Consider the following 14,355-nt stretch of genomic DNA (forward strand, 5'->3'; position numbering starts at 1 on the left):
AGTCATTCTTTAATTTTTGTAGTACACGCAACAAGCATATGCACTCATGTTGTAGCTAGGATTCATCATAAAACTATTCTTTGTTGCTACCAAAATGTCATCTACATACAAGACTAGGTAGATTAATTAGTCATCCTTCAACTTATTGTAATACACACAACAATCATATGCATTCATTTTGTAGCTAAGGGGTATCATAAAATTGTTCAAACCACTGCAGAGTCGGCCTCGAACAGTCCGAAAGTATGGGGCCTATGCAAAAAAAATGTTCTTATTTTTATGTTATATTGTAAAGATTAATAATTATGTAGTATATTTAACATAAATAGTTTAGTTTAGTTGGTTAATTGACTTAAGATCAAACCTTGGTAAGGTATTTTTTTGTAATTTTTTGGGCCCTAAGATTAAGGGGGTCATAAGCGGCTGCATTGGTTGCCTTACCCTAGGGCCGACCCTGACCACTGTCTTGAGACTGCTTAAGTCCTTATAAAATCTTTTCAGCTTTCAAACATATTTTTTCCTTTCATAGAACCTGGAAACAATCTAAGTGAGTAATGTATTTATCCTCCTCTAACTCTCCATGTAGAAAAGTTGTTTTCACATAAAGTTGTTTAAACTCTAAATCTTGATGTGTCATTATTGTTTGCAATACCCTGATGGAAGTATGTTTGACCACTAATGAGAATATCTTGTTATATTCAACTCCTCTTTCTGATTGAACCCCTTACAACAACTTGAACATTAAACTTGACTCTTTTTAACAACTGATATCCCTTCATTTTTCTTAACATTTCTTCTTAAAAATCATGTTGTAATCTGTAAATATGTGAGGAGATGAATCACAAGATAAGATGTCAGTTGGAGATTGGTGACCAAAATGAAGAGTAAAAGAGATTTGTGATGTTGAAGATGGTTGATTTGACCGAAGTGAAAGTGTAAGGTCACATATAAGAGATCGATTATTGTGGTGGATAAATATGGAATGAGATGGATGATTAGCCGGAATGAGGATAAAGAAGGTCGGATTGTATGCGAATGATATTGGTTAAAATTTGCGATGAAATTGGTGGTGAGTAAATGAGAGTGTTCTATTTATTATTTTAATATATTATTCGTGATTTATTAAGAATTTTAAACATTAAAAATATATTATTATAATTTGTTTTAGTAATTTATTTTGTTTATATTTTTATCTATGTGTATTGCACAAGAAACTTCCTAGTAATAAAAAATAACATTTAAAAAATCAAAACAACTAAATGAGAATCTAAATATTAAATACGTAGAAAATTATAAAAATAAAAAATTATAATAAAAAAGATTCAACAATCTTGAAAAAAATGGGAAGAGAGTTACATAACACTAGATAAGAAATATAGCAAGATGAACAAATCAATCATGCGATGTCAGTATAATTTATATCAAAAGTGCCGAGCAATAGTGAAATTTGTAATTGCCCGTTGGATGGTAAGTAACGCCGAAAAAGAAGCAGTTATATTTTATGGATACTTGGCATATTTTTTTCACACGTGTCGAACTATAATACAATCATTGTATTGTTACTTACGTTCTATTATTTCTATTATGTCGATGCTACCTATACTTATAAGCCGTTCCTGTATCTCACTCATAAAATGACATTAACTATACACGCCGTGTCTATATCCCCACTCATAAAATGACACATATACACAGAAGTGAAATATCATTCTCCTCATTTGTTGATATTTTTCTCTTTGTACATGTGACACTGACTTAGTGGATACATGCTGTGTCTGGTCGTAAGTCAACCTATGTAGTTGCATAGGAACCAACTTTATAGGGCCCATATTTTTTTTAATATTTAATACTATTTATTATTAATCTTATTTTTTCTTTTCTTTTCTTCTTTAATTTTAAATATATATTATACAATAAATATATATATATATATATATATATATATAATATAAAGTTATTTTATCTATTTTTTATCTCTTAATTTAGTATTATAATATATTAATCATTATATCTTATTTTATATTATTAAAATTTTAATTTTTTTTTTACTATTTTAGAAGTCTAAAATTTAAATTTGCATTATGCCTGGACCTGGACCTGGACCTGGACCTGGACCTGGACCTGGACCTGGACCTGGACCTGGACCTGGACCTGGACCTGGACCTGGACCTGGACCTGGATGGTAACATCGAGGGATATGAATGAATAGAGACGGTTACATCTCGTTATAATAACCAGCCTTTTCCAAAGAGACGAATTCATCTGTCTCCAGCAGGATTATACATACACCTTCACACAGTAAGTAACTAAGGAAGACAGATAACAGCATCTATGGCTGATACAACTGGTCAGGTAATTGAATGCAAGTAGTACCAACTTCTTCTGTTTAGTGAAATTTCTACGATAATGATAATAATCATAAGGATCAGTGCAACTGCTGTAGCATGGGAAGCAGGAAAGCCATTGCAGATAGAGGCCTTAGTGGAAGTGGCTCCACCGCAGAAGGATGAAGTTCGTCTTAAGAATATTGTTGTCACCTCTCTTTGTCACACTGACATCTACTTCTGGGAAGCCAAGGTACGTTATCCTTTCTTTCTGTTATAATTGTTATTCATCTTCATCCATGCATGGAAACCGTTTGCGGTGAGAGGGGCTTTCAGGATTATTGGAATTGATCTGAATTATGCGGCTAGGTTCGAGGCATGCAGGTGAGTAACTAGAAATTTTATGACAGTTGGTTGAATGTGTGTCCTGTTTTGCTAAGTGATTGTTGATAACTCTGCTCTTTGATTCTAACAGCTAAAACAATTTGGTTGTACCGAATTTTTGAATCCAAAAGACCATAGCAAGCCTATTCAAGAGGTTGGTTAATAATTAGCCTATTTGAAATCTAAGTATTTTGTGTGATCTTTTCCTTTCATGATCATGATAATCTAATTATTGATCAAAAATATAGTTATATGTTCTCCCTTTTGAAATTGAGATGTTACAAATATCATCAGGTTATTGCTGAGATGACGGATGGGGGAGTGGATCGCAGCGTCGAATGTACTGGAAATGTTATTACAATGATATCTGCATTTGAATGCGTCCATGATGTATGAAATCATATATCTTGCTTTAATTCTATAACTATATTCATGATCAATAATAATGTATGATAAAAATGGATTTTATGTACATTTGTAACAGGGGTGGGGTGTTGCTGTTCTAGTAGGTGTTCCTAATAAGGAAGATATGATCAAAACCAGTCCCGTCAACTTTCTGAATGAGAGGACACTAAAGGGTACCTTCTATGGCAACTACAAACCGCGGTCTGATCTTCCTAAACTCATCGAAGAATAAATGAATGGGGTAATTTTTAAATTCCTTGGTCCTAATTTCTTGATTATATAAATCATATTAACATTTCCCTGAATTGTATTAAAGGAAATAGAGGCAGACAAGTTTATTACACACGATGTCCCATTTTCGGAAATCAACAAGGAGTTTGAATACATGTTGTGTGGCGAGGGCCTGCTAGGTGCGTTGTTTTGTATGAACCTATATAAGGTTGGTTATTCATGCATGGGATAGGTAAGTTTATTTTATTGCACAAATTAAACATTGCCATAGGTGAAGTTTATTTTATTACACAAATTAAGATATAGGTAAGAAGCCATCATATAAAATTATTTTTAGTGTTTTGAGACACTGGGTACTCCTTCCTCCAAGTCCTGTGGCTTCCTTCCCGAAACTTGTACAGTCTTCTTCTCGCTTTTCTTCGCCATCTCTTCAAAATGAACGTCGTCGTCAACTGAAATCGTCATGGCTTCCAAACCACGGGGTCCCTTTATAATGGACTCTTTTATTTTCAAGTGTTCGTCTGCACGAACAATACCAGTCTTCTTTTCCTCGGTTCTCTTTTGCTTTCTCCTAATGATGAAGAAAAACGTGGCAGCAGCTATAATTGCACATGAGAAAAATCCGATAAAAGAGAAAAAGACAATGACTATGACAGGGGAAGCCATTACTTATTTTGTTCTTTAAGAGGAGTATTGAGTATGAGAAGAATATATATAATGATTAGTGTTGTGAGGAATGGGTTGGGGTGGGGGCATTTGGAGTTATATATAATAGGGAGAATGAGAGCAATGCTTGAAAGTTTTCAAAGACTTGACATGCATGCTAAGGAATCAATGGAGAAAACTTATGTTCTTCCTTTTCATCTTATTTGAGGGAGAAAGACAGTGATGTTCGATGTGGAAAGATTAAACTTTTTGCATATATATATATTTAACACCCAAGTCTATAGGTGTTTATGGTTGAGATTTAAAAAATATAACAAACTTAAATGTAATAATAGGATGATAGATTATTTATTTTGTTATAATCAAAATACATTAAACGATAATAAAAACGAAAAAAAAAACGAACACCAAGAATTACGTGGAAAACCCTTTACGGGTGAAAATTCACGGGCAAAAGAAAAAGTTTCACTATATCGAAGTTTGTACAATTTTGGTGGCCAACATAAAACTGATAAGAGAAAAGACGGTTGTATCCGTGTTGTCAAACCCTAAAATACAATGTATATATAGGGTATATAAGTTAGAGGGGGTCAAACTAATTAAGTCTACATGTCCATACCATGTGGGCAAAGTTCGACGGCCCAACAAAAATTCGGACCACAAACTCTAACAATCTTTGATAGCAAAATCACAAAATTAAACATCTTCCACCAAAGTCCCTAAGGGCCTAACTCAGGAATGAAGACCAACCAAGTTCAAGCAATGCTCAAACTTGGTATTAGGAAATGACTTGGTCATCATATCTGCAGGATTATTGTGTGTACTCACCTTGCTCACAACAACATCACCACGGGCAATCACATCACGCGCAAAATGATACCGCACATCAATGTGCTTAGTCCTCTCGTGAATCATCTAATCCTTCGTCAGAAAATAGAACTCTGGCTATCACAAAATATTGTAGAAATATGCAAATCTTCACTAAGTTTGCAAACAAGTCTTTCATCTAAATTGCTTCATTGCAAATTTCTGTAATCGCCATGTACTCTACCTCTGTAGTAGACAAAGCAACTGTAGCCTACAACATAGCCTTTCAGCTAATAGCGCAACCACCGACACAAAAATGTAACTAGACAATGATCTTCTCTTATCAAGATCTTCAGCGTAATCTGAATCAACATAAACGACAAATCCATCTCTACTCTTCCCAAACTATAAGCAAACATCAGTAGAACCACATAAGTATATGAGAATCCACTAAACTAATTTCCAATGTTTCTTACTAGGGTTTGCCATATATCTACTAACAACACTAACCGTATATGCTAAGTCAGGTAATGAACAAACCATAGTACACTCTCGACATGTAATCATCATCACTATCTGACTATGGTGACAAAGAAGACGAAAGTCTAAAATGAGCAGCTAGTGGAGTACTTACCGACTTGACACTTTGCATGTTAAACCTACTAAAAACTTTCTCGATGTACCTCTTTTGACTTATGTACAATTTACCAGTGGATGGATCTCTAATAATCTCCATTCCAATCATCTTCTTTGCTGCACCTAAATCTTTTATCTCAAACTCTCTACTCAATTGTGCTTTTATCTTTCTGACCTCTCTCTGATCCTTGGCGGCAATTAACATATCGTCAACATACAACAACAGATAAACGAACAACGCATCATCACATACTCTAAAGTAGACACAACTATCGTAACTGCTCCTCAAAAAATCACGAGTGGTCATAAATGTATCAAATCTCTTATACCACTACCTTAGTGACGGTTTCAAACCATAAAGAGACCTTTTCATTTGACATACGTAGTACTTCTTTCCTAAGGCTACAAATCCCTCTAATTATTGCATTTAGATGTCTTTCTCAAGTTCTTCGTGTAAGAATGCAGTTTTTACATCTAACTGCTCAAGCTTAAGATCGTGGAGTGACACAATACCTAGTAAAGCCCGAATAAAACTATGTTTCACAACTAGAGAAAATACATCAGTAAAATTAACATGTGGAGTTTGACTATATCCTTTTGCAATAAGTCTATCTTTATACTTGATTTCTTCAACTCCCAACGTACCTTCTTTTCTCTTATACACCCACTTGTAGCGAATAACTTTCTTGCTCTTTGGTAGCTTCACTAGATCCCATATAGCATTCTTGTAAAGTGATTCCATCTCTTCCTGCATAGTGATCATCCACATACCAGAGTTTTCACAGATAACCGCCTCTAAATACGTCACAAGTTCTTCTTCTAAATCAATCTCTTCAGCCATATTTAATGCATACACAACTAAATCAGCCTCTGCACATCTCTAGTTGAGATTGGAGCAATTGTGTATGACGAAAACTCTAATTAACAAGCTACACTTGAAGCAACGTCTGTATTCCCAATGTATGTCTGACGATACGTCTTTAGAAAAGCACTTGACTATTTTTAAATAAGTAGTCTTTGATTTGGAATCTATGGAGGTTAAGTACGATGAAGAAAATTTAGGTCTGATATTGGCGTATTCACTACCTCCTTCGTATGGTATTTTTAGAGATATTATTCTCTATAGTCGTGATACTTTGACTCTGGATGAGGTTTATGATTCACTCTTCTCGAAGGAGAAGATGCATAAACTCGTTGTTGGTTCAGATAACATGGTCGAAGGCCTTGTTGCTCGAGGTAGGCAACAAGAGAGGTATTCTTGTAGCAATAATCATGGCATGTCGAAATCCAAGAACAAGTATAAGATGTGTAGATACTGCAAGAAAAATGGTCATATTGTTGTTGAGTGTTATAAGTTACTGTAGAAAAATAAAGAAAATAGATAATTTTTTATTGCTAGTTTTTGGTTGTGTTTCTTACATAAGTACTCCAGTGCTTAAATAATGAACATTACACATGCAAAAAAGGAAATGATTTAAAAAATAATATCATATAATTGATTTCATATCAAATCTTCAATCAATTTGCAAATCAATTAGCCTAATTGATTTGCTGTAGAAAAATAAAGAAAAGAGATGGATTTTTATTGCTAGTTTTTGGTTGTGTTTCTTACATAAGTACTCCAGTGCTTAAATAATGAACATTACACATGCAAAAAAGGAAATGATTTAAAAAATAATATCATATAATTGATTTCATATCAAATCTTCAATCAATTTGCAAATCAATTAGCCTAATTGATTTGCTACTGATAACATTCCATTCTCGGTCAATTAGCAAATCAATTAGTCTAATCGATTGATTTGCTATTGACTTTCCATATTTGAAGATATTTCTACAGTTACAGAATAAGAATAAGAAGACTGATAAGAATCATAAGAGAAATCATCCAGAGAATCTGGCAAAGCTGATGTTGCTGAAGAGTACAATGATGGAGAACTTCTTGTTGCGTCTGATATTGATTCGAAACAGAGCGACAAATGGATTCTTGATTTTGGCTGCACGTTTCATATGTGTCATAATTGAGACTAGATTCTTATTCTTATTTTTTAACTTATAACACTCAACAACAATATGATCCTTCTTCTTGTAGTACCTACATGTCTTATCCTTATTTTTGGAATGGATTCTTGATCCTGGCTGCACGTTTCATATGTGTCATAATTGAGACTAGATTCTTATTCTTATTTTTTAACTTATAACACTCAACAACAATATGACCCTTCTTCTTGTAGTACCTACACGTCTTATCATTGTTTTTGGATTTTGACCTGCCACAATTATTGTTGTCATAATATCTCTCATGCTGCCTACCTCGTGCAGCAAGGTCTTCATCCATTTATCTGAACCAACAACGAGTTTATGTATCTTCTCCTTCGAGAACAGTGCATCATAAACCTCATATAAAGTCAAAGTATCATGACTATAGAGAATAGTATATCTAAAATTAGCATACGAAGGAGGTAGTAAATACAACAATATCATACTTAAATCTTTTTCATCGTATTTAACCTCCACAGATTTCAAATTAGAGACTACTTCTTTAAAAACAGTCAAGTGATTTTTTATAGACCTGCTAAACATATGTTGAGAATACAAGCGCGGCTTCAAATGTAGTTTGTTAGTCAGAGTTTTCGTCATACACAATTGCTCCAATCTCAGCCAGAGCACAGCAACTGATTTTCCTTCAAACAATTTTAAAGAATCTGATTCGATAGATGCAGATGAATCTGCGATAGAGCCTTACGATCCAATCATTGTTTTCTTCATCCGTCCACGAATACGACATCTTGTCAGCGCCAAATAGCGCATCTTCCAGATCCATCTGTGCCAAAATAGTCTGCATCTTCACTTACCATGACGAAAATCTGGTGTTACGATTCAACAACGGAGTATCGTACTTCACAGTGGTCATGACCAAAAATAAAACAAACAAAACTTGGCTCTGATACCAATTTGTTATAATCGAACCACAATAAATGATAATAAAAGCGAAAAGAAACGAACACCAAGGATTACGTGAAAAACCCTTTACGAGTGAAAACTACGGACATAAGAGAATGTTTTACTATATCAAAGTTTGTACAATTTTGGTGGCCAACATAAAACTGATAAGAGAAAATACGGTTGTATTCAATATGTGTTGTCAAACCCTAAAATACAATGTATATGTATAGGGTATATAAGATAAAAGGGGTCAAACTCATTAAATCATAGAGGTCCATACCGCGCGGGCAAAGATACCGTGCGGGCAAAGGCCCAACAAAATTTCGGGCCCCAAATTCTAACATATTTAGTTAATTGTATATAGTCATTAAAGTTAATTATTTGAAAGGATTAACCAAAATCTCATTATGGATATCCCGGATATCCAAAAATTGATGTAGTAAGTACAAATTTAAATTTATTCAAAAATAGTGTCCTTTTGTTTATGCTTATATTTTATATGTTTGGTTTGACCTGCTTTTTTTTTTTTTTTGGTCAGATGAATAAATGTTCCTGTTGTTTTTGTGGTTGTAACTTGTTTGCAAAGTGTTGCATTAAAAATTTTATAGTCTGGGTTTTTTTCATTTGAAGTGACTATTATTTAAACATTACAAGATTTTAGAAAATAAAATAAGTGGTATTAGACTTGTCACAATAAATTAATCTCAATGATATCATATCAATCATCAACTGGTAACGGATCTCCAAAGTGTGACGATTAATTTAGATGAAAGAAAAAAAAATATAATTACAATTAACATTAAAAAAACATATATATATATATATATATATATATAACATTAACTATATATTATCTTTGTTGGAATCAAATCAAAACCAATTCAGGTACATTCTGCTAAAGATCTCAACCGGCACAGGCAACAATCTTAATCTCATCAAAAGATCCTTCAACAAAACTGGCATACTGGAATCGACTAGTTTATAATAATTTAAGAATAAAAATTGAAGAGGGGAAATTTTAAATATGACATTTAATTTATTTGGGCTTATTCATTTGTTATTCATCATGGGCTTTGTTATTGTGCTTACTTGTAATAATAATAATTCAAGTGAAATGATAAAGAACAAAATCGTAAATTTGTCACGAAGCCAACTTGTGAGAGATTAGGGACAGTATCTACAAACAATATATTGTATAAAAAGTAATATAACATTAATAAGGCGAATGAAATATATAAAATAATAAGAATGCATAAACTCCCAAAATTGGAAATCAAATCTCAAACTTCAATTGGAAAGTTTTATGGAAACTTTCTTTATTTAGAGAATCATTTCGCATCACAAATTCAATTAAACAGTTGTTGTTACCGATGTAAAAGTTTAATTGAAACACTATCGCACATTGCATATATTTTATTCATTGTTTTTGCGTTAAATCATTTTGGTTTAGTTTGTCATAAGTCCATTTCTCAAACAGTACCGGTATTTGTAATTGAATCATTAATATTTTTGGTTCACCATGACGAACACTTCACTTACTTCAGTGTAATTTCATTTCACTGAATTTAGATAACTCGTAAAGAAAACTTATTTAAAAAACACTATTTGGGTACTATTTAAATAACTTAGAAGAGTGAGAAAATAATAATAATTGGATGAAAAAAAATATACAAAATGATGTTTAATTTTGTTTGAATTATTATAATAATTACTCATTTTCATTTGTGTCCTGTAGAAAAAAAAAAAAAAATCTTTTAGCATAAAAAATTAAAATAAGAATCAACGGTCCTGAATATACTGACGTTGATCATCTACAAGACGTTAGATTACAGTGCGTGCGTGACAGACTCACAAACGCTGATATTATAACGCATTCACACAAGAACTTGTGCCGCTCCTGTCATTATAGCCGGAAAATGGCAATATATATAAAGCTTATTTCTAGGGATATTTTTCATTAGTTCGGTCACTCTCTCTTCCTCAGCTTCTGGTAAGTTCCCGATCTCTCTCTCTCTAAGAATGTATTCATATCTACAAGATCTTAACTATTAATCTTCTGTTTAGTTAGATAGAAAATTGTTAATCTTTTGGTTCTAAATTCTAGAAGATTAGTTGATCATTTTTCCTTTTGTTCATAATAGTGTGATCAATCTATGATTTCTTAGATCTTTATCTGTTTGTGTTTGGAACAACACTTGAGAGATTCTGTGAATGGACTTTCTAATGTTTAAACAATTTTATCAGATTATCCTGCGATATATTTACCAAAAATGACTGAATCTGTAACTGCCGTTCCTAGCGATGAGTTGCTCGAATGGCCTAAGAAGGACAAACGTCGCTTATTACATGCTGTTTATCGTGTTGGTGATCTTCAGCGTACCATTAAGTATGTTATTTTTAGTACAAGTGAAAGGAAAACGTTAATTTGTTTAGAATTTAGCAGATTCACTGACTGGCTAATCTGTTTTCTCCTTATTGTGTTAAATAGATTCTACACAGAATGCTTGGGGATGACATTATTGCGGCAAAGAGATATTCCAGAAGAGAAATACTCCAACGCATTTCTTGGATTTGGTTCAGAAGAATCTCATTTTGTGGTGGAGCTTACTTACAGTATGTTGTGATCATATTTTATGATAATGCTAGCAATTTACTTGTGAACAAAAAAATCGTTAGTTGGAACCATTGGGTACAAACCTTTATAAGAAAAAGAATATTTGGATATACATTAACCAAATTCTAATTAAAGAAAATCAGATGGAGAAATAAGGAACCAGATAGTGACATGAAGTAAGATAAATAAAATATTAGTCAATTAGATAAGAACTGAATAGATTTGAGAAATCGGAAACGAAGATTAAGTAGAAGGAATATATACATGAAATGCTAAGGTCTTCTCAGCCTAATGTTTCATTTTTTGCTTTCATGGGCAGATTTGTAGCTTTATCTATATGCATCTCTTCTACGGTTCTACCTATGCTTCATTTCCGGTTATTTTTGCTATATTCAGTTTTTATTCTAATCTTCATCTCACACACAATTGTTGTTATTTGCTATTTTGTTATATTGGTTCAATGGAAAGCTTTTTACTTGTTCAATTCTCATTGGTTTTACCATTGTTTTGTTTGTTTATATGTGTCTTCTTCAATTGTTGTAGCCAGCAATGATGATGGCTTCCTTTCGTTTATTGCTACAGATTTTTCATTTGGCCCTTCAAAACTTGAGTTGTTTTCATTTAACAGTCTTGCAATGTTAGGTTTAGGATGGTACTCTTGCTGTAAGAGGAAGAACAGGGTTCAAAAGTGTCTTTAGATTCAATCTATGTTGAATTTATTCAAGTCTTTTCATCTTATCTTGTAGGTGTTTCTATTGCAGTTTTGCTTTTGGTATCTCTTTTATCATTTAACAGTAACTTTGTATATACCATGTTTGTGACCCATCCTTTAGCTAATAAGATCATTATCTGAATTATTCTTAGCATATATTGATTTTTATCTCACTGATGGCAGACTATGGAGTTGACAAGTATGATATTGGAACTGGCTTTGGACATTTTGCTATTTCATCTCCTGATGTAAGAAGCTTCACTTTACATGGGTATTTAACCTTCTTATTTGGTCTTGCAACAGAAAATTCAGATTTCAAATGTGGTTTGTTCAGGTTTACAAGCTGGTGGAAGACATCAAAGCTAAGGGTGGAACTATCACAAGGGAACCTGGTCCAGTTAAAGGTGGGACGTCTATCATTGCTTTTGTGAAAGATCCTGATGGTTACATCTTTGAGTTAATTCAAAGGAGTTCTCCTGAACCACTCTGTCAAGTGATGCTTCGTGTGGGGGATCTTGAACGTTCTATTAAATTTTATGAGAAGGTAAGAAACTGATGTCAAAATCACTATTTTTAAGGAATAATAAGAGAAGGTAATATTGATTATGTCTTAAAATTCAGGCTTTGGGAATGAGGGTAGTGAAGAAGGTGGACAGGCCAGAACAGAAGGTATAAATTTATCCTCTTACAAGTTTTTTCATAAAGATTATGAATTTATATTGACAACTTCCTTCCTTCTTCTATATTGCAGTACAGCATAGCCATGCTGGGGTATGCTGAGGAACATGAGACAACTGTTCTGGAGTTAACATACAACTATGGTGTTACTGAATACACCAAAGGCAATGCATATGCACAGGTTGGTCAAAATATTTCACATGGATCAAATCAAAGCCACAATTCAAATTATCTAATTTGTCCCTCAATGAAAACTCAAAAAGGGTATATAAGGTGTCATTTTAAAATACTAGGACATGTGCGCATTGTTAACCTCATTTATTGGCCCAAATTACTTAAACCCACTTGATAGTAGTAGGGGTGAGCAGCCCAACTGCCCTATCTGAAACGATAAACATTAGATTCACTGGATATAAGGTGTTGATAGAGTATAAACTGAACCAATCCGATATGCTATCACCCTTGGTTTGTACTCAAAATTTGTTGCGTTCAAAATATATTAATGTTGGGATGGATGAATACAATTATTCAGATTTAAATCAACTTGAAACTATTGAAGCATGAAACATTTGTTCATTTATGTTTTAAGCTAATATTCATTAACATTTAATTTGTTTAATAGACTTTTTGTTTGTTTGTTTTAGATATGAAAATAAGCATACCCATGAATCAAGAAATTTAGGCATGATAATGTTCCTCAATTATTTGTGGACTGCAGCATTTTTTGAACCCTTCAATTGTCTTTCTTAAATTGGTAGACTTTATATGTGTTTCAGTTATTGTCTAATATTATAGTTAATGTTGTAGGTTGCCATTGGAACGGATGATGTGTACAAAAGCGCTGAGGTTGTGAGCAAAATTACGGAAGAGCTTGGGGGTAAGATAACAAGAGAACCGGGACCTATTCCTGGACTGAACACCAAGATCACTTCCTTCTTAGATCCAGATGGTTGGAAGACGGTAATACTTTTATCTCCTCTCCCACAAGTTTTTGTGTTTGTTAGCAATTAAAATGCAAGATTTTCGCTACAATTATGAGTACATAGCTGCTGCTGCTGCTTATGTGAAGGCTATTATGATATTAATGTAGGTTCTGGTGGACAATGAAGACTTTCTTAAGGAACTGGGGAAGTGAGTTTATGCATGGCAAAGAAGTATAAATAAATAAATAAAATATGAAGTCAGGATGTGTGTTCTTTGGCTTGATATTCATCTATGCAAACTTTGTAGCAATGTTGTAGGTGATGATGATCTATGACTGGTGAACCCCTACTCCTTTTTATCTAATATATATATAATATGATCTTTGTGTTCATGGGTCTGTTAGATTTAGTCATAATATGCAATTATTGGTGTCCTTGCAATTTTTTTTCTTTCTTCTTAATATGAAGTATGAACTTTTGATTAGCAGAAGTTATTTTAAGAAATTGTTGTATATCCATAGAGGAGAGGTTGAAGAAGGAACCTGATAATTGTGTGTGAATGGTGGTAATGTCCTACACCCCCCCTATGGCTCAGCCATTGAACCTTTCAAACCAATATTAGGGTTTTGAGGGTTAACTAACCCTACTCTTGATTAGATCTGTACGCTTTATTTCTCAAGTTTGTTTCTCATTGAAGTGTGAGACTGGTCATAAAAGAAAGGGTTACTATTATTGTTATTTATTTTAATTAACAAAAAAGATAATTAATAATTAGTATAACAGTGATAGAGGCTATGGATGACCATGGACAGCCTGTTGAAGTAAAACTAATTTAGTTTGTTTATTCCTTCTTAAACTTAGTTTTTTTTTTTACATTTCAAATTTATTATATATATAGATATTTAAATTAATATTTATATAAATTAAATTATTTATATTTTGATATATATTTTAAATTATTATTTTTATAAATTTGATTATTTATATTTTGATATATAATTTAAATTATTTTTTTTATAAATTTAATTA

At 32.8% G+C, this 14,355-nt stretch overlaps 3 protein-coding genes across 3 annotated transcripts; 2 read left to right on the top strand and 1 right to left on the bottom strand.

Annotated features, from left to right (window-relative positions):
* Positions 1-2,081: 2,081 nt before the first annotated feature.
* Positions 2,082-3,345, top strand: LOC124927011 (alcohol dehydrogenase 1-like). The gene is made up of 6 exons (XM_047467348.1): positions 2,082-2,182; positions 2,424-2,577; positions 2,694-2,708; positions 2,800-2,862; positions 3,003-3,098; positions 3,193-3,345. Exons 1-6 carry the CDS (start codon positions 2,082-2,084, stop codon positions 3,343-3,345), a joined length of 582 nt encoding a protein of 193 aa, XP_047323304.1.
* A 48-nt stretch (positions 3,346-3,393) lies between these two features.
* Positions 3,394-4,068, bottom strand: LOC124925633 (protein TRACHEARY ELEMENT DIFFERENTIATION-RELATED 6-like). Its single transcript, XM_047465731.1, has one exon. The coding sequence runs from the start codon at positions 4,008-4,010 to the stop codon at positions 3,678-3,680; it is 333 nt and encodes a 110-aa protein (XP_047321687.1). The 5' UTR covers positions 4,011-4,068; the 3' UTR covers positions 3,394-3,677.
* A 6,240-nt stretch (positions 4,069-10,308) lies between these two features.
* On the top strand, positions 10,309-13,716 carry LOC124925539 (lactoylglutathione lyase GLX1-like). The gene is made up of 9 exons (XM_047465611.1): positions 10,309-10,389; positions 10,644-10,785; positions 10,888-11,012; positions 11,909-11,973; positions 12,060-12,269; positions 12,347-12,394; positions 12,477-12,584; positions 13,211-13,363; positions 13,494-13,716. Exons 2-9 carry the CDS (start codon positions 10,670-10,672, stop codon positions 13,536-13,538), a joined length of 870 nt encoding a protein of 289 aa, XP_047321567.1. The 5' UTR covers positions 10,309-10,389; positions 10,644-10,669; the 3' UTR covers positions 13,539-13,716.
* The last annotated feature ends 639 nt before the right edge of the window (positions 13,717-14,355 follow it).

The sequence above is a fragment of the Impatiens glandulifera genome, chromosome 1 (assembly GCF_907164915.1).
Source record: "Impatiens glandulifera chromosome 1, dImpGla2.1, whole genome shotgun sequence".
Taxonomy (NCBI): Eukaryota; Viridiplantae; Streptophyta; class Magnoliopsida; order Ericales; family Balsaminaceae; genus Impatiens; species Impatiens glandulifera.